At 34.7% G+C, this 20,386-nt stretch overlaps 1 protein-coding gene across 1 annotated transcript in view; it reads right to left on the reverse strand.

Moving 5' to 3' along the window:
- taf3 (TAF3 RNA polymerase II, TATA box binding protein (TBP)-associated facto) overlaps nt 1–13,754 on the reverse strand; it is an 86,522-nt gene extending 72,768 nt beyond the window's left edge. The window contains 2 exon segments of the mRNA NM_001042744.2: nt 9,809–10,069; nt 13,589–13,754. Of these exon segments, the coding sequence (NP_001036209.1) occupies nt 9,809–10,069; nt 13,589–13,754 (427 nt within the window).
- Nucleotides 13,755–20,386: the final 6,632 nt, after the last annotated feature.

Consider the following 20,386-nt stretch of genomic DNA (forward strand, 5'->3'; position numbering starts at 1 on the left):
GCCCTCACCAATCAGAGCGGGCCCTGGGCCCTATTCTCTCTAAAGAAGATGTGAATGTCGTGGCGGAAGAAAAGGAGAAAAGACGGAGGCCTTTAATATTCATTCTTTTCTCTTTCTAGAGTGTAACGGCTGCACCTGACATCTACGGAAACTGTGCAAATCTCTTCATGCATTGTCAGGCTCTCCTCTAATCATTTTACGCCCTTGTGAAGCTTTGAAAAGAGCCGATAACGAAGCGAGTCAAATACAGAGCTCGCTCAATTCAGAAGTTAACAGAGGCAGGGAACGCGCGAGAGCAGAGACTGAGGAAATAATCAGCAGTCCTGGACCAGCAGATCCGCTTTCTACACTTCCAGAGAGAAGTGCGATGTGATGCAACAAAACTAGCTCTGTCACTCATATGGTGTGGAAGAGTTGATTGTGTTAATAATAGACAGAGACTGAATACAAGTCTTGCAGAACTACAAAACTAAAGTTATAATGAACAAAGTTGCCAGTGAAGAGCTTTGTCTATGATGCACAGTGATGGGAATAACCAATATTATCTCACAGCAATTCGTAACTTTTTGATTTAGTGGCTAATTCGTATGAATTCCTACGATCTCATTCGTACAATTTAGCATGATTTGCTCATCCCCAAACACGGCTGGGTGCCATGCCTCCTTTTTAAAATCGTACATTTTTGTACAAGTGAACTTGTATGAATTCGTACAAATTAGCATGATTTGCTCATCCCCCAAATGCGGTTGGGTTTAGGGGTGGGGTTGGGTGCCATGCCTCCTTTTTAAAATCATACATTTTTGTACAACTAAACTCAAAAATCTAAATACAACTGAACTACAAATTCACGATAAAACAACAAGGCGTAAAATACTTACATCTCCTCGCGAGATCAGACTAGAATAACCAATGCTATCTTGTGGCAATTCGTAACTTTTTAATTTAGTAGCTCATTTATATGAATTTGTACAATCTCATTCGTGCAATTTAGTACAATTTTCTCATTCCCAAACGGTTAGGTTTAGAGATGAGGTTGGGTGCCACACCTCCTTTTTAAAACTGTACATTTTCTTACAACTTGTATGAATTCATACAAATTAGTAAGATTTGCTCATCCCCCTCCTTTTAAAAATGGTACATTTTCGCCTGACTGAACTCGAATAAGTACAAGTTCACCACTAAACTGACAATGTATAAAATACTTTAATTTCCTCATGAGATCAGACTGCAATAACCAATGCTATTTTGTGGCAATACTTAACATTTTCTTTTTTATTTAATGGCTAATTTGTACGATCCTGTTTGTACAATTTAGTATGATTTGCTCATCCCCTAGTGATGTTTGGGTTTAGGGTTTAAAAAAAAAAAAAAAAAAAATCTTACATATTGGTACATGTGAGTTTGTACAAATTTTCCACTAAATTGACAAAAAGGTAAGATAGTTACGTCTGCTCATGAGATTAGACTGGAATAATGGAATTATAAAAAAACAACATTTCTTGTGTTTCTTGTTTTAGTATCAAATCAAACAAATTACTGTTTTTTGTTACAACTCCGTTAACATTTCTGACTATAAAATGTGACACTTTTTTAATTGATACAATATATAGTTTGTTTTAATTGAGCAATTCTCATTGGGGTAGAATGAAGGTTGCTTTAAGGAAAGTCATTTTACTCAGCGTCCATATTTTAAACTCCTCTGTTGAAATTAATAAAATTAAACATCAACTGTCTCTTAAGTTTCGTTTCTAAACATTTAAATCACAGAAAATAAGCTTTTTTTCAGGTTGCCCAGGCTAATGTGCATGTGCACTTGATAATAATAATAATAATGATACTAATTCCTCAAATTGATATGGCGCTGTTTTGGACACTCAAATCGCTTTACACAATGGTGGAATCTCCTCATCCACCACCAGTGTACAGAATCCACCTGAATGACGCAACAGCAGCCATATTGTGCCAGGCTGCACACCACACACCAGCTTATCGTTGAAGAGGAGACGAAGAGTGATGAAGTCATTTATGACATGGGGATGGTTAAAAGGCCATGATGGACAGTGGCCAGTAAGCAAATTTGGCTAGAATGATGGGGTTACGCCCCAACTCTTTTTTCGAAGGACATCCTGTGATTTTTAATGATCACAGAGAGTCAGGACCTCAGTTTATAGTCTCATCCGAAAGACAGAGCTCACTGAGCAGTATAGAGTCCCCATGTATATACTGGGGCATTAGGACCCATTTTAGGCGTCAGGATCAACTTGAAGTGAACAATATCATGACACTAACCTCATTAATGGCCTTGTTACACATTATAATGCCTCTTCCAATGGCATTGGTTTTTTAAAGCAATTTCCAACTTGTTCTTGATGACAAAACTCTTCCTAAAAAAACAGCAACCTCTTGATTTACAAGTTTGTGGGAGTTTGAGTAGTTGCTGACATGTGAGGTGAAAATTCATTTTATTCATCTTAATAATTAATAATCCTAATCTAATTAATTAATAATCTTAATTCAACTAATTTGTTCTAATTATAAAGGTCTGTTATTTTATTATTCCATAAATGTACTGTTTTAGTTAGACCAAGTGTGACCACTTTAACATCTGTTTATCACCGGAAAAGATCTGGATAAGTACGTGGTGATTTAACAAGCATCATGTTTGATTGGGAGGTAAGACTGAAATGTAGATAGTCGAAAATGAAGTTTGAACGCTGATGTAACTGTGACTCATCCTGTATGTTTATTGATGACCTTGTGGGCATTACAAACTAAAAAGAGAACACACTCTGTTTCTGTGTCTCACTCTGAAGAAACTGTCTTTTAAAAGACACTTTGGGTAAGAATTTGTTTTCTTGACCACTGAGAGAGCCTCCTTAAAGAAAATTGCCACTACACATGATGTGTGTTGGATGGGACTTGCTTTACTTTGCATTCATTTCATACAGATTAGAAAACCAATATTAAAAAAAAAAAAAACATTCATATTTAAGCGTAGTTGGTTACACTTGTTAAAAATCTTTGTCTTAAAATGACAAAAAAAGCAAAAATTCTGTCTTCCTTTATTTACCCTTGGATTGTTGTGTTGTTCTGATGAACAAAAATAAGAAATTTTGCAGAATGATGGAAATCCATATCTAATAACTTCTAAAGTATTTCTTTTTTTTACAAGGAACATCAATGGTTACCGGTTTCTAACATTCTTTAAAATATCTTTTTTTGCAATGTTCACAACAAACACAAAACTCAAACAGATTTGAAACAAGTAGTCAAGGGAGAGTAAACGATGACAGAAAATAACAACAGTATTTGCAAGAACTATCTCTTGAGCAACAGGACATCATGTTGCCTGATTCCTTATTTTATGCTGGTATTCACATTTCATTGGTTCAAACTCCTATTCTTATATTAAACATCAAAAAAAAAAGAGAAAAGTATAACAGGGATTGTGTCGCAGTGCACAGTTTGAATGCTGTCAGGAGGGACAGACAAATGACTTCAAAAAGAAAAACTTGTCAAGTCGTGCTTGGTAAAGGGATGTTGAATTGTGGTAAAGCCATAAAGACCAACAGAAGCATGTTCTTGTGCACAAATATGGATAAAACCGTTTGCATGGCTTCGTTTTGTGGCTGTATATTTCCAGAGCCGTCATCTTAATCTTGTTCTCTCTCGGCATAGACGGAGAGACTTTATCAGGCTGTGTGATCACTGGTAATTTCAGTGTACAGATGCAATCGCTCTCTCTCTACCTCCCATTACCTTCTTCCCTCAGGACTGAACAACAATACGCTTCCTCACAATAGACAAACAAGAGCCTGTTGACTGGGAGAAGAAAAAAAAAACAGCACTGCGGCAACGACGATGACTCAGGATATCTATGTAAATGCGATGAAACTGAGATTGATAAATTATTACCACAAACATTTGATTTAATGTCATTGTTTGTGTTATAGTTGTGAATTGTTATACAGAGCTGTGCTATTACTTTTCTTATATGCTTTTTTTCCCACATAAACAATCTGACAAAAAAGTGAGAACTTTGGGTCATTAAACAGCTAATTAGGTTCAATGATGTTGTTATGAAGCTGTGAGCGGTAATGTGAAATGTGAAAGCAACACTTTCTGTTTTTCTTTTGAAATAAAAGTTGCGTATACAGATTGACCAACAGGCAAATAATAATACTTCATATCAAATTCAAAGACAAAATAAAAATTGAGTCACGCATAAGAGAAAAGAAGAATGTCAAGAAAAAAAAAAAATCAGATGATGGGAAAAGCAAAATAGTGGTCAAATAGCGCCAACCGGTGGATAATTAAGTAACTGCAGAAGTGAATTACAAATAATTGAAGAAAATGTCGTGATAAGGTGATTGAGGAAGCCTCCTTTGAAATATATATTTGTTAACTGAAATTAAGAAATTAAATTATAAAAAAATGAGATATTTCATGAAAAAAAATTATTTAAAGAAAATGACATTAAACCTAAATAGAAATCTAAAAATTCTAATATAAATGACAAATAATATTAAATTAAAATACAAATTAAATTTAAGCAAGTAAGAAAAAAAATATGATAGTCAAATTGTGAATACGATAAAATTTACAATGTATGATTGAAAAAATTACTCATGTTCAAAACTATAATATAATTGACAAATAATGGTAAGTAATGTTTTTAAACACAAACAAACGCATTAATGATATCAATTTGTGAATAAATACTATAAGATTTTTTAACTGCATGATAACGTCTGTAATATATCCATCAGATGTTTATCAAATAAAATTTTTTAAGATAATATTACCCAAAAAAGTGCTATTTTTTCTAACATCAGCATATTATGATTACAAATGTGATACTTTATGGCACAGTTCAACAAAAAAATAACAATTATCCACTCATGAAGGCTGTCACTTCTTCCTAAGTAAATCAACAATTGTTTAAATAAGCAATTCAGTGAATCACTCATTAAGAGTGATTAAAATTTAATGACTCTAACTTGAGTCTAAAGTAGTCTTGCAAAGCCAGACCTCATATTGACGGCTGAAGGTTTTGAAACTTTGGACGCTTTGAATGGTCGGGCACCACCTGTTTTGGTGTTAAAGTTTAACCAACCAAACATGTTTTGTTTTGTGGCGCAAAAACCATGTTTGTGGATGTGGAAAGTCCTCAGAATAACAACTTGTCACATAACCGTGCATCATTCATTCACAAACGTCTTTAAAATTAACATCAACATCAATATCCTTAATAATCTTTCTGCAACTACATGCATGACAAGATCACAAAAGCTGCAATGAAAGTTTTCTTTGTTCTGTAAAAACAAGGTTTTGTTGTATTTGTGAATATCCACCAAAATATAAAAAATACTGAGATGTCTTTCTCTTATTTTTATAACTAAAACGACTAATCTTCAAATGTAAGCAAATATAAGCAATATAAGCAAACTTGCAAGTTTGTTGACAATATGAGTTGAAGCTTTTAAGAAGTGGTCATTGCATACTTTTAATAACCCAGCGTTTAAGTCAAACCCAAAATTAAGGCAATAAATCAGAGTCATGAATGTTTCTGAAAAAAAAAAAAAAAGTTATGATACAAGTTATACAGGGCAGCGCGGTGGCTCAGTGTTTAGCACGGTCACCTCAGAGCAAGAAGGTCACTTTTTCAAGTCTGGCTAAGCATTTCAGTGTGAAGTGTGCATGTTCTCCCTGTGTTGGCATGGGTTTCCTCCATGCTCTGGTTTCCCTCACAGTCCAAAGACACGCGCTATAGGTGAATCGAATAAATTAAATTGGCTGTAGTGTATGAGTGTGTGTGTGCGTGTGTGTGTGTGTGAATTAGAGTGTGGGTGTTTCCAAGTACTGGGTCGTGGCTGGAAGGGCATCCGCTTTGTAAAACATAATAGTTGCCGGAATTTTTGGAGTTTCATTCCACTGTGGCGATATAATAGATATAATAGAAACTAAGCTAAAGAAAAATAAATAAAGGAATTAAAAGTTATTCGTTTATTAGTGGGCACAATATAAACATTTCAGCTTTTTTTATCCGCTTAGACTCATTGCCAGGTGGGCTGATAACTGTATACTCGACTAAACCAATCAAGCGTACGACTGAAGATCTGCAAAAGTGTTTTTAGAAAAGTGTACCGAATAGCGCTATCTATTCGCTAGGGCTGGGCGATTAATTGAAAAAGTAATCGAAAACGGCATTCAGACCTATAATCAATGTAATTTTTCCAGGACGATATAGATTACCTTCCCTATGAGTCACATGACCCTGCTCTATTAAAGGCTTTGGCTGATTTCTACTTCTGTGGCCACTTTGCAACCACATCTGATCTCTGGTCAAGTAGGACGATGTACTCACTCCTGAGATTTACTTTGCATTACATTGAAGCTGTGTGAAAATGCCTTTAGACGACATTTAAAACTTGTTAGTGAACTATGAGGTCAAAAAATTTTATCCATAAATAAAGTAATTGTTTATTAATCTTAATCAAGTTAAAATGTTCCATTAATGGAGATTTTGATTTTAGGCCAAATTGCTCAGCCCTATTCTTCACACAAACTGTGTCTGGCGTGAATCCCCCATGAGGCATGAGACTACGCATGAACCAGCCAATATATCAGCGACAAAACACACTCAGCAAATATATCATATTTATTGAAAATAATAATAATAAATTCACCCATAATACTAGTAAAAATATTTTTGATGTCCCAGAACATTTCTCTAGTGTCTCTCTATGTAATTGTTATTGTTTTAGGCCAATAATCCAGGATCTATTACATGTCAGCGTTTAATACTTATTTTAAGCCGTTTGTTCCAATCGCAAACTGCAACCGTAGTAAAATAAAAAGAGCACTAGAAACACAAACCACACACGCAAAAAAAAATAAAAATCCATTCACATTTATAACACTCCAACTCGCAGCGGGGCTCCGTAACCGTTGCGGTTTGGAGAGAAATGCATATTGTACCAATTCAATATTTCGGAAGAATATACTGTATGTTTAAACTCTTGTCTGTTTTGCCTATACGAGCGCATGCAGATTTGCGGCAGGAGTTTATTCGGGTGAAACACATCCTCTGACTGATCTATGAGGAAGAAATGAGAGACAGGAACCAAAAAAAAAAAATGAAGCAGCACATGGAAATAGAGGAGCGGGAGAAACAGAGACCCTGAGTCTTTCTTCTGGCAGAGGGGCATCCAGCTGAGCTCTGGCTCCAAGCCCAGTTAGACCCCCTGCCCTGACTGGATGATCACACACACATGCACACTTTCTCTTACACACACACACACACACCTGGGATGTGTGCCATCCGGGCCGGACCTCCGCCAGCTTCTCACACACACATGGCTGAAAGCCTACAGCCCGCCGACTTCCTGTTCCTCACACACGGACACCCGCAAACACACCTCACAGCCAGAGAGCTTCCTGTTTGACCCGAAACAACCCGGATCATGTCGGCCCCTCCACCACCCACTGGCACGCAGTGTGTGTGTGTGTATGTGTGTGTGTGTTATGAGCCGGATGGAGTAAGAGTGAAGGACCGCAACACTAGGGAATCATGGAATATGGAAGTTCCGGTGTGTGTGATTCTATGGGACAAAACACTCCACCAATATATAAGTATTTCTGAGACATTAGCCGTGAATAATGTCTTAAAGTGACAGCAGCATAATAATACACTGTTTATGTTGTTATAATTTATCAAAGAACAAATAAAAAAAGTTTTATAGCATTATTTTTTTATACATGAAATCTGTATCAATGTACAATCTGTGTGTAAGGCATGAGGCGATAACCGATTTCAAGATTTACTGCAGTTTGGAAAAGTTTTAAAAAATACTGTGATACCATTCCTACAATATTAGTAAGATTTTTTACATGTTTTTTTTCCGAGCAACAGTATCTCCAGCAGAAAAGATATCCAAAGATGCCTTTTCAAGCTGTAAAGAAATCTGTGTTTTTGAAACTAATAAAGAGAGCACAAGTCAATGATTCATTTGAATGATTTAGCCTGACATGTTTACTGTTCCAAAATTAGATATTAAATGTTTCTCAAACTAAAATATATTGTGTTCAAAGGGGAAAAAAGTTTTTGTTTTTTTACCCAGACATTTAAACAGAATATATTTTAGAGCAGTAATCACAATACTGTTATACCGAGACATTTTTATCAAAGGCTATTATACCATCAGAATCTTATACTTGTCCATGCCTACTCTGTGTGTTTTAATGCACCCATGTATAACTAAAATAAACTGTTATCTGTTTTTGTGTTATTATTAATACTGTACTATATTAAATATGTACTCACTTAGGAAATCAAACTGCATCAAGACAAAACATAACAAATCAAAAATTGTATAAAAAGCTTGTCATTCAGATATCAGTCTGAATCGATACCCAGTCCTAAAACAAATTATGCTTTTTGGCAAGGTCAAATTTGTAAGTAAATGTTCTGCCTGGTAGAGCTTTTGGTATTTTCTTTATAGTACAGTAAACATATTTGTGTAGATATTACATTAGTGACTGCTGAAAAAAGTTAAGTAAATTAATAATTACCTTATTGATATAATATAATATAATATAATATAATATAATATAATATAATATAATATAATATAATATAATATAATATAATATAATATAATATAATATAATATAATATAATATAGAGCTGTTTTTCTTATGCCAGATTATTTATTGTTTTGGGAAAGAAAAGGTAAAAAATTTTTAAAAAAATAACCAAATAAAGAACCAAATTAATTAATTAATTAAAGCTAGCATACACTGCTGTTTTATTTATTGAAACATATTTTATATTATTTATATCTAAATGGCTGCAAATGTCTGATTATAAATTCAATAATTAATTATTAACTTATAAATATAAATATTCAATATATAACTAATAAATTTGATTAATAATTAAATTTAAGAAGCAATTTGATCCTTCGCAGATCTTTCTGATGTCTCTAAAATAAGCAAATAAAGAACCAAATTAACAAATTATTTAAAGTTAAAATATACTGCTGTTTAATTTTTTAAAACATATTTTATATTTTTTATATTTAAATGGCAGCAAATTTCAGATTATAAATGAATGAATTAATTATTAACTTCAATTTAATGATTATTAAATAGGAGCAGATATTTGATCCTTTGCAAATCATTCTGATTTCTGTTATTTGATGTTCCAAAATATTATTATTTTTTTATTTTATTTTTTATTTTCATAACCATCTTATTTTGTTGAAACTACTTGTATTCCAGGATTTTTTCATTAACAGAAAGTGCAGAAGGACATTAATTTGAAATAGAACTCTTCTGCAACAACATAAATGCCCTAAAAATTTTCAAAAGTGATAATAATGCATCCTTGTCATAATTTAACAAAAAAGTATATATTTTTAATAAAATAAGAGTACATTACAAAAGTACTACAAAAAACGAAAACTACATATAATAAGTCTATTAACTGTGAGGCTTGAAGTGAAATTCCTAATAAAAAATATTTTCTATTTTGTTTTAGACTACTGTTCGCTTAAGTGCACCTTTGTGTGTGTGTGTGTGTGTGCGCGTGTGTGTGTGTGTGTGTGTCATTAGGGGTTTTATAATGCAAATAAAAAAAATGTCTTGTACATAATCAAAAACAGATCTTTTTGTTTAGCTAGTAAAATCTAACTGTCACAAACTTGCCAAATTATCAGTAAATAACTAAACAAATACTTAATAATTCAACTCTGATCTGAACTGATGCATGAATATATTGGTTAATATTGGTGAAGGTACATACCTTCCTGCAGGGAGACAAGTGGAGGGAAGTATTCTGGGATGTAGTCTCTCCTCTCACCCCTGAGAGCGTCGCGGGCATCAGTGTCGAAGCCTGCGGCGGGAAACTGCAGAACGCTGCTCTTGCTGATGGGGAACTGAGGGATTGTTTGTGGGTAACCGATAGGCTCAACATTATTTACATAGTCCTCAAGTTCAGCTATACTGACTCCCAGAAACCCAAAAGCCTGGTCTACATCACTCAATCCAGGGTCTGTACGTCCATCTGGGGGGACAACACACACAGAGAGAGATTATAATTTGAACATTTATATGGAATTATTGTTTGTTCAAGATGAGTACTGACTAGGTATGGGACGAAAATCATTTTCAAGGTACACCGCGATTTACAAAAGTCAAGGTTTTAAAATGGCAAGTTTTCTGCTATATCATTCCTTAGGTATGTGTAAGATTTTTTAAGACAATAGTATCTCCAGCAAAAAAAAGATATCCAAAGATGCCGTTTTAAATTGTTAAGAAACCTGTGTTTTTGAAACCAATGAAGACAGCAGAAGTCAAAGATTCATTTTAATTATTCAGCCTGACATGTTTACTGCTCCATAATACTTTAAATGTTTCTCAAAATGAAATATATTGTTCTCAAAGGGGAATTTTTACTCAGACATTTAAAAAGAATACATTTTAGAGCAGTAATCACAATACTGTGAAACCATGATACTTTTATTCAAGGTTATATCATACAGTCAGAATCTTATACTGGCCCATGGCTAGTACTGTCTTTAATTGACAAACCAAAAATAATTAAATAAATGTTGATGTAAAAAAAATTTAAAAGACAAAACAAGAGATGCTTACAACAGTAAAATATAAACATTGATTTATCATGAAATGCATCTAATAACCAATCACAAACAAGTATTTGTTAAAACATAACATTGCATTAACACAATGTAAACAAACCAATATTTCAAAACAAGGCTGTTTACATTTACAAGAACAAAAATATTTAAACTATAATATGCAACAATGTGTAGATTAGGGTTGCAACGGTATGAATTTTTCACGGTATGATAATCGTCTAAAACAATACCACGGTTTGACGGTTTCGCGGTATACGGTATGTTACAAATGTTACAAAATAATAGAACAGTGAAGCAAATTTGACTTTTTCCAAATAATATATTTTTAGTTACTATAAACAACACCACTTACAATGAACAAATAAAAATAAGAAAATAATAAATAATGTGTCAAAGTCCAAATAAAGTCCAAATAAACATGGTGCAAATCCTCAGTAAAAAATAGATATAAATATTTACTATACTATAAATAGTTACATAACGAAACTAGATTCAATATGGAACATCCTTAGGTTTTATGTGCCAGCATGGATATGGATGTGGTTGTATGCAATGCAGACAAACAGCTGCATCTTCATTTGCGTCTTTTGAAAACAGCAAGAGCAGCAGTTCGTCTTTGTTGTGTCACTGTTTTGTCATGTTTCTGTGCTGCTGTGCATGCAAAAGTACTTAGTATGAGAATTATTTCATGCAAAACTTTTTTTTTTGCGTTTTATTTAGCCGCGCACAAATGTATGCCTTTCTCTCATTCCGTGTTGTTCAAAAAGCTTGGTCCACAAACAAAAGCGAAACCTATGCTTATTGGTTGTGATATAGCGAGTTTGAACCAATCTGGGCATGGAGGAGGGACAATGCATCAATGTATCATGTCTGATTTGTCCGGAGACACAGTGACGAGCGTTTCTTTGTCAAATCAGCGTTGTCAAATGTTGATGACGTAACCGCGCTGATTCCGGAGCCTCTGAAAGTCCGCGAATGTTATGATACAGCACTGGAAAGCTGAGATTCTCTTCTTTATGCCAATCTTTGAATTGTATGAATCGGATCAGCGGATCAAAAGTTATTAAACATTTAAGAGCAATACTTATTTTTAGCCGCGGGCGGCTGTCTCGGTCTTTAAGGGTTAAAACCGTTGATATGCAATTGTTCATGGTATGATAATCGTGCACGTTCAAATCGTGGTAAACCGTCATACCGGTATATTGTTACAACCCTAGTGTAGATGTATAAAAATAGCAAAATGAAATAAAAATGATGAAGTAAACACCTAAAAAATAAAATAAACAATGCATTTCATATTAAAATGGCATACTATATATATATATATATATATATATATATATATATATATATATATAATATATTCCACGGGGTCGGTTCTTCGTACCTCGCTTAAAAAAATGATCTAAGACGATTTGACAGATCCTGGATCTTTTATTCTTGATAACTGATCTCTGGCTAATTTTGTTCTTCAAACAAGTTCACAAATCTGATTAAAATGTCAGAATGAACTGATCTGAGATTGCTGCGTGTGTTGTCGAAATCGTGATCAGCAATGCAACGATTGGCTGATGGCACAACAGCGTAATGACATCACCTGATTAATATTAAATTATTCATGTGAACCAAATTATCTTAAATTCATATAGCAAACTGTTTGTTAAATATGATATGCAATAACTTTACACTTTCATGTGTCAAGAGTATTTAGCGATTTATTTAGTTTTACATTTAGAACAGATTTTTTTTACAATAGTAGCCTATTCAAGCTTCTTAATAAATGGATGTTTAAATTAATGTCACAACAAAAAAGCATGTTGATGTTGGTATGTGTATTACTCCTTTCCTTTCAAAAAATTTCAATATTGGCCATGTCCATCATCAAATAATTGTACTAAAGCTGGGTTGTTGCCTACAATAAAACAGTACCCATTTTTATCTAAAAAGTCTATATTAATAAATGTTCTCTTTGATCCCCTTGGGGAGAACCACCTTGTGACCGTTTTTGTACTTTTATTTTGCTGTATAGATTGCATAACAGTTTAATAAATATTTTTAAGCTATTACATATAAATTTTGAAAACAAATTTACAAATTAAATAGAAAAAGCCCAAGGAGCTTAATAAATACTTTGCAGACTCTTACTTAGACAAAAAAACAGGTTAAGATATTATAGCTTCGCTATTATATGCAAACATAACTTGCATAACTTGAGTTATTACAGAAAACAAAAGTAAAAACATTCCATTATATGAAATAAAAATGTTAAAAAATAAAACGTTGATATACAATAATTTTTACAAAAGCACTAAAACTAACTAAAAGAGAATGCATAAATATATTTAACGCTAAAATAACACGTTTTGAACGCGTGATCTCCACATATAAACACATGATGCTGCAGCTCACGTTGCATCACTATGGCAACAAGTGGAAGTCCAGACTCAGCATCCCACAATCAACTTCCACACTGTGGCTGTTTTAAGGTGCAGCAAACGTTTAAATCATAATAATATGATTAATACTTCACGCCAAAACTCGTAGTAGCCTTTAAAAAACTGAGATCCGTTATCCTTAATAAACCGCTAACTAGCCGCTGGTCAGCTGTCAAAACAACACACACACACACATCGAGAAGTTTCGGAGCTACCTTTTAAAACTCACGTCTTGTGTTAAACAAAATGATGCAAAATTCAAAAAAACTGTGAACTCAAACAATCCGTGAACAAATGAACGTATCCCCATGCAATAACAACTCCAAAAATGATATGCTACTTAGCTTAGCGTGCTAACAACACAGAGAGTGGGCGGGGCTTCAAAGCAAACACACTGAGTCCATACAGTGTACACAAGTACTCTCTAGTGCGCACTACAATTCCACACAATATAAATGAAACCGATAAAGCATGTTTAGAAACACTCACAGAGCTCAGAGTAACGGTGGCAGCTCTTGGCCAGCTGCTGCACGTATCTCTCCAGCACGTCGGAGAGCAGATCGCAGGCGCTCAGCTGCACCGCGTCCCAGCCCACAGCCTGACACATCTGGGCCACGGAGACCCGCAGCAGAGAGCGCGCGAAGCTCTCACACATCTCTCCGCTCTCACGGTGCCGGTCAGGGCTTTGTTTTGGCCACTCACATCAACGGGGACGTTGGCGCTTCCATAGGAGCCGCCATCTTTGCTTCCGCTAGCGAAACAACATTGCGGAGACATCGAACGCGCATGCGCAGAAGAGCAGAGAGGTCTGATCGATGGTAGCGCTGTTGATTGCTTTGCCTGCGGGATGGGTGAGCACGTGTGATGAGGGTTTTTCACCAGTTAGTTATGGATAGGCAAACGCTGTGTAACTTTACATCTATATGCATACAAAACGGAACAAAAACAAGAGGACTAAAACGTTTTGCAACGTTACCCATGTCAATACGGAGGTCTTAAGTGGCCATGCATTAAAATAATTTTCTCTTTTGTTTTGTCGTGATGCACGACTTAACTTTCTCGTGATCTCGACATAACAAAAAGTTGTTTTCTCGTGATCACGACTTAATTTTCTCGTGTTCTCGACATAACAAAAAGTTGTTTTCTCGTGATCAAGACTTATTTTCTAGTGTTCTCGACATAACAAAAAGTTGTTTTCTCGTGATCAAGACTTATTTTCTAGTGTTCTCGACATAACAAAAAGTTGTTTTCTCGTGATCACGACTTAATTTTCTCGTGATCTCGACATAACAACTTAAAGGCGTTTAGAATAGCCATTTTAACATGAGCGCAAATCGGGCTCATGATTAATGTACATTCATGATTATTTTCATGTGTTTGATTATACACCATTATTTACAATAATATTCCCTAATCTGTTTCCATTTTAAAGCAATTCAATATGGCGCAATTTTAAAGTACTTGTAAATAATTTGCAGAATGGATCACAGCAAAACCATAATTTTTCATAATTTAATTCATCCAGCAACTTAATTATTTTGCGCTTAAGTTGGTTTAAAAAATTGCTTTGAAATGGTAACAGTTGAGGGAATGTTACTGTAAATAATTATATATAATTAGACCATTTTGAGGGATGTAAACGGTCTCAATGTTTTCTGTTTTACATTTTTTATTCCTACAACTTTCGAGAATCCATGCCCCATATTGATGAATTATGTTATAGCTGTTTAACATGAAGTTAGTTGCCTGCAATAAAAGTTTTAGGACAAGCAGGAAATGTTCATAGCCAATTATGACCACATTATTGGCCATAATAATAATTCGTTATCACGGCATAACTTTTTGTTTTGTCAAGATCACGAGAAAATTAAGTCGTGATCACGACATTGTATACAAAATTGTTATGTCGAGATCACGATAAAATTAAGTCGTGATCACGACATAACAATTTTGTATCAAAGTTGTTATGTCGTGATCACGACTTAATTTTCTCGTGATCACGACATAACAACTTTGTATACAAAATTGTTATGTCGTGATCACGACTTAACAAAAAGTTGTTATGTCGTTATCACGACTTAATTTTCTCGTGATCTCGACATAACAACTTTCACAACTTAAAGGCGTTTAGAATAGCCATATTAATATGAGCGCAAATCGGGCTCATGATTAATGTACATTCATGAATATTTTCATTTGTTTGATTATACACCATTATTTACAATAATATTCCCTAATCTGTTTCCATTTTAAAGCAAATCATATGGCGCAATTTTAAAGTACTTGTAAATAATTTGCAGAATAGATCACAGCAAAAGCATAATTTTTATAATTTAATTCATCCAGCAACTTATTTTGCGCTTAAGTTGGTTTAAAAAAATTGCTTTGAAATGGTAACAGTTGAGGGAATGTTACTGTAAATAATGATATATATAATTAGACCTATTTGAGGGATGTAAACGGTCCCAATGTTTTCTGTTTTACATTTTTTATTCCTACAACTTTCGAGAATTCATATGCCCCATATGATGAATTATGTTATAGCTGTTTAACATGAAGTTAGTTGCCTGCTATAAAAGTTTTAGGACAAGCAGGAAATGTTCATAGACAATTATGACCACATTATTGGCCAGATAATAATAATTCGTTATCACACATAACTTTTTGTTTTGTCAAGATCACGAGAAAATTAAGTCGTGATCATGACATAACAACTTTTGTTATGTAGTGATCACGACATAACAATTTTATATACAAAGTTATGTCGAGATCACGAGAAAATTAAGTCGTGATCACGACATAACAATTTTATCAAAGTTGTTATGTCGTGATCACGACTTAATTTTCTCGTGATCTCGACATAACAACTTTTTATACAAAATTGTTATGTCGTGATCACGACTTAACAAAATTTGTTGGTCGAAGACTTAATTTTCTCTTGATTTCGACATACTTACGCCCTATTCACACGGGGCTTCAGCGTCAACGCTTGACAGAGGGCGTGTCTGAAGTTGGAGCTGAAACGATCGTCATAGAAGCGTCAGCCAATGAAATTCAGAAATTCAATCTGTTACGCCCTATTCACACGGGGCTTCAGCGTCAACGCTTGACAGAGGGCGTGTCTGAAGTTGGAGCTGAAACGATCGTCATAGAAGCGTCAGCCAATGAAATTCAGTCAGCAATAGGCCACTGTCTGAGCTGGTGTATTTGCATACAGCGATCTGATTTGCTGACGCTTCCGTCGGCGCTTGAAAAGTTGAGCTGGTCCCAACTTCTGCAGCGAGGAACGCTTCTGAAGCGGCGCCGACGGATCCACAATGCAGTTCGGCAACGCCTGACGTCACCCATTCAAAGTGAATGGGAAGCGTTGACGCTGACGCCCCGTGTTACGCGTTGCCGAACTGCATTGTGGATCCGTCGGCGCCGCTTCAGAAGCGTTCCTCGCTGCAGAAGTTGGGACCAGCTCAACTTTTCAAGCGCCGACGGAAGCGTCAGCCAATCAGATCGCTGTATGCAAATACACCAGCTCAGACAGTGGCCTATTGCTGACTGAATTTCATTGGCTGACGCTTCTATGACGATCGTTTCAGCTCCAACTTCAGACACGCCCTCTGTCAAGCGTTGACGCTGAAGCCCCGTGTGAATAGGGCGTTACGCCCTATTCACACGGGGCTTCAGCGTCAACGCTTCCCATTCACTTTGAATGGGTGACGTCAGGCGTTGCCGAACTGCATTGTGGATCCGTCGGCGCCGCTTCAGAAGCGTTCCTCGCTGCAGAAGTTGGGACCAGCTCAACTTTTCAAGCGCCGACGGAAGCGTCAGCCAATCAGATCGCTGTATGCAAATACACCAGCTCAGACAGTGGCCTATTGCTGACTGAATTTCATTGGCTGACGCTTCTATGACGATCGTTTCAGCTCCAACTTCAGACACGCCCTCTGTCAAGCGTTGACGCTGAAGCCCCGTGTGAATAGGGCGTTATGTCGTGATCACGAGAAAATTAAGCGAGATCACGACAAAACATGAGAGAATAGATGTTTTAATGCATGGTCCCTTAGGACAGTATACAAAAACAAGACTCGAACATTGTCAACATCAAAAAGCATACAAAACAGAACAAAAACGACAAAACTCGAACATTCTGCAAAAGTTACACATGTTAGTGCAAACAAAACACAACAAAAGCAGCAATATAAAACGAAACTATTCTAGAATAACGTTGCTATGTTGTGTCTCCAATAAACCTGTTTCAAAAAACGTCATCTCTAATGTTTGTGTATTTATGAACATCTTGAAATTATGAACTTACTCCATTTTATCTATTCTTGATTGTGTGTCCACCTGAAATAATAATATATCCTGAAACAAGTGTGTGTGTGTGTGTGTGTGTGTGTGTGTGTGTGTGTGTGTGTGTGTTTGTGTGTGTGTGTGTGTTGGGGGGGGTTAGGTGACTCGGTGGTTAGGTGACTCGGTGGTTAGCACTTTCGCCTCAGAGCAAGAAGATCGCTAATTCGAATCCCGTCTGGGTCAGCATTTCGTGGTTTGTACGTTCTCCTCGTGTTCTCGTGGGTTTCATCCGGGTGCTCCGGTTTCCCCCCAGACTCCAAAGACATATGTGAACTGAACAAACCAAATTGGCCGAGTGTGTGAATGAATGTGTATGGATGTTTGCCAGTACTGGGTTGCAGTTGAAAGGGCATCCTCGTTGTAAAACACAGAATATGCTGGAATAGTTGTAGGTTCATTCCGCTGTGGCGACCACTAATGAATAAATTAATAAAGGCACTAAGCAGAAGGAAAATGAACGAATGAATGAAATAATTGAATCTAATTACATCTTTCTTGAGCGTTTATTGATAAGTAAAACATTTGCATGAAAAATTTGTTTTCTGTATTTATTTATTTATTTTTTGTAATTTAAGTTAATAAAAATATTATATTATGTGTCACTCGTACATTTTGGTCAACTGTTACATTGGTTATAAAAAGCTACAACAATCTGTAAAGCACTGATGAGAAAAGAGTGTGACTTGCAACTGATGTGCCAAACTCTGGAAGATCTCCGAGTCGTGTCATTTATTTTCATTAATTTGTAAAAAGTTTTAGGATACACCAATTGTAAATCAACTATGTCAGCTCTGTTATTGTGATATTTCATTGAATTTCATATATCAATAATACGATGAAAATGACATGTATGTATCTGATTTGTAGTTAGCATCTTGAGTTAAAGCAAGGAAAGTTGTGGCCTATTGGTTGGCAGTTGAACTTGTAATTGAAAGGTTGCAGGTTCAACTCCCAGTTCTTCGATACCCAACTGAGGTGCCCCTGAGCAAGGCACCTAACCCCTAATTGCTCACCTGGTGCTGGAAGCAATAGCTGCTCACTGCGCTTGTGTGTGTGTGCTCGCTCCTCACTCAAAATGTGTGTGCATTTGCATGCTAAAAGCCAATTTCAAATATGAATAAAAACTATACTTCTATACTTATAAATGGCTCACTTCACTTCAAATGTCAACTCTGTTTGTGGTTTAAAACATTTACAGGGAATTAAACAACAATTAGTAGCAGAATCTATTGTTCTCTAATACATTTAATCATTTTCCAGTGTTTCACTTAAAACAATTAATCAGTTTACTGTGAAATGTACCCTCTGTAAAATGTACCCCAATTTTGGACTGAGTCATATTTACAACATGTTAATAATTGTTACTAATGTTTAAAAACAGTTACACACACACAAAAAAAAAATGTGATATACGATAGCACCTTTCTAAAATACAGTTGATGTATAAATATATATCTAAAAAAATAGCTTTTTTATTTCTAGAAGTCAACAGGAACTTATCACAAACAAAAAAGAGGGGTGTTATTTGAAATGATCCTGATTAAGGTTTTCAATTTTATTTCTCTTTTTTGACATTGTTGTCTTTGAATAAACTGTTATTAACTTTGTAAATTTACTGTAAATCTTGATCAGTGCACCTCAGAAATTTATAAAATAAAAAGTGCCATGTGGCAACTTGAGTCGGGCTACAGAGGATCTGCACACGCAGAAATCTGCAGATTTTTAGTCCATCATTATGCATTTGCGTGTGTAAATTTATATTTATTCAATTATTATATATAACAGTAATATTAAAATGTTCATATGATTTATGTACAATAAAATTTGTAAAGTAATATTTTCTGTCTTTTAGTAGATATGTTTTATGAGAATTGCTTTGTTTACCAAGTAAGTGGATCTAGTTGGATTTGCACAGTTAACATTAAATGAAAGGAAAAAAAAATTGTTGTTTTTTTATTTTAGATATTTAGTTTAGTTCTACTTCTTAAACCATTCTAAATAAATCTGCAGATTTCTTCACAAAATTCTCTGCAAAAATAGTCAGTTGATTCTGGCTGGTCCTACTTATGAGCAAGTATTATATAATAGCATAAGATTTATGAGATTTATTATATAACAGCTTTTCATTTTATACGTTAATTTATGATTTACACATTACATAAGTATTTTTTGTTATTAAACAATGTTGGTGAAGATTTGCTTTAGGTTAAAGTATGGCATTAATACTAATAGTAACAATATTTAATAAAGTAAAACTGCATTGCTATTTCTGTGTGTGTGCCTATGTGCACACAAATATTATCACACACATTTATTATTAATATAAAATATAATAGGGAAAAAATATTGTTGCTTACAGACATTTTTCATTTACACACCATAGATGATAATATTCATAATAATTAAGTTCAATTCACTATTATTTCATGAAAAAAGTTGTGCATTTATAATTTGTATATGATAACTTAATATACATTAGTCAAAAATACTGTAGTGGTAAAAACTATATATAAATAACATTTAAATACCATTTTTAAAACTAAATCACACTTGATTACTAATCTAAATCACATGTTTAGATTAGGTTTCCAACACAGTATAAACAGAAAATAATTATTCTGAACAGTTTTTTATTTTAAATCAACATTATTACTTCTATTCCATTATTTTTATTTTAAATCTTCCCTCCGATAACTCAAATTTACACATATTAAAATAAAATAAAAAATAAAAAGTATCTGGGTATAGTGATGTGCATCAGTTCTCAGATGATAACCATCAGAATCTGATCTCCAGCAGCAGCTGATTAAATAATACATGAGTGACCCATATGGTCAAACTTTCTACTTGTCCATTACTTTAATAGATCGGACCCTCTTCTACAATCAGTGACCCCCAAATTCACCCTTTCATGGATGCGGACACCCAACACCGCAGCTC

The sequence above is a fragment of the Danio rerio genome, chromosome 4, assembly GCF_049306965.1.
Source record: "Danio rerio strain Tuebingen ecotype United States chromosome 4, GRCz12tu, whole genome shotgun sequence".
In the NCBI taxonomy this organism is placed as follows: domain Eukaryota; kingdom Metazoa; phylum Chordata; class Actinopteri; order Cypriniformes; family Danionidae; genus Danio; species Danio rerio.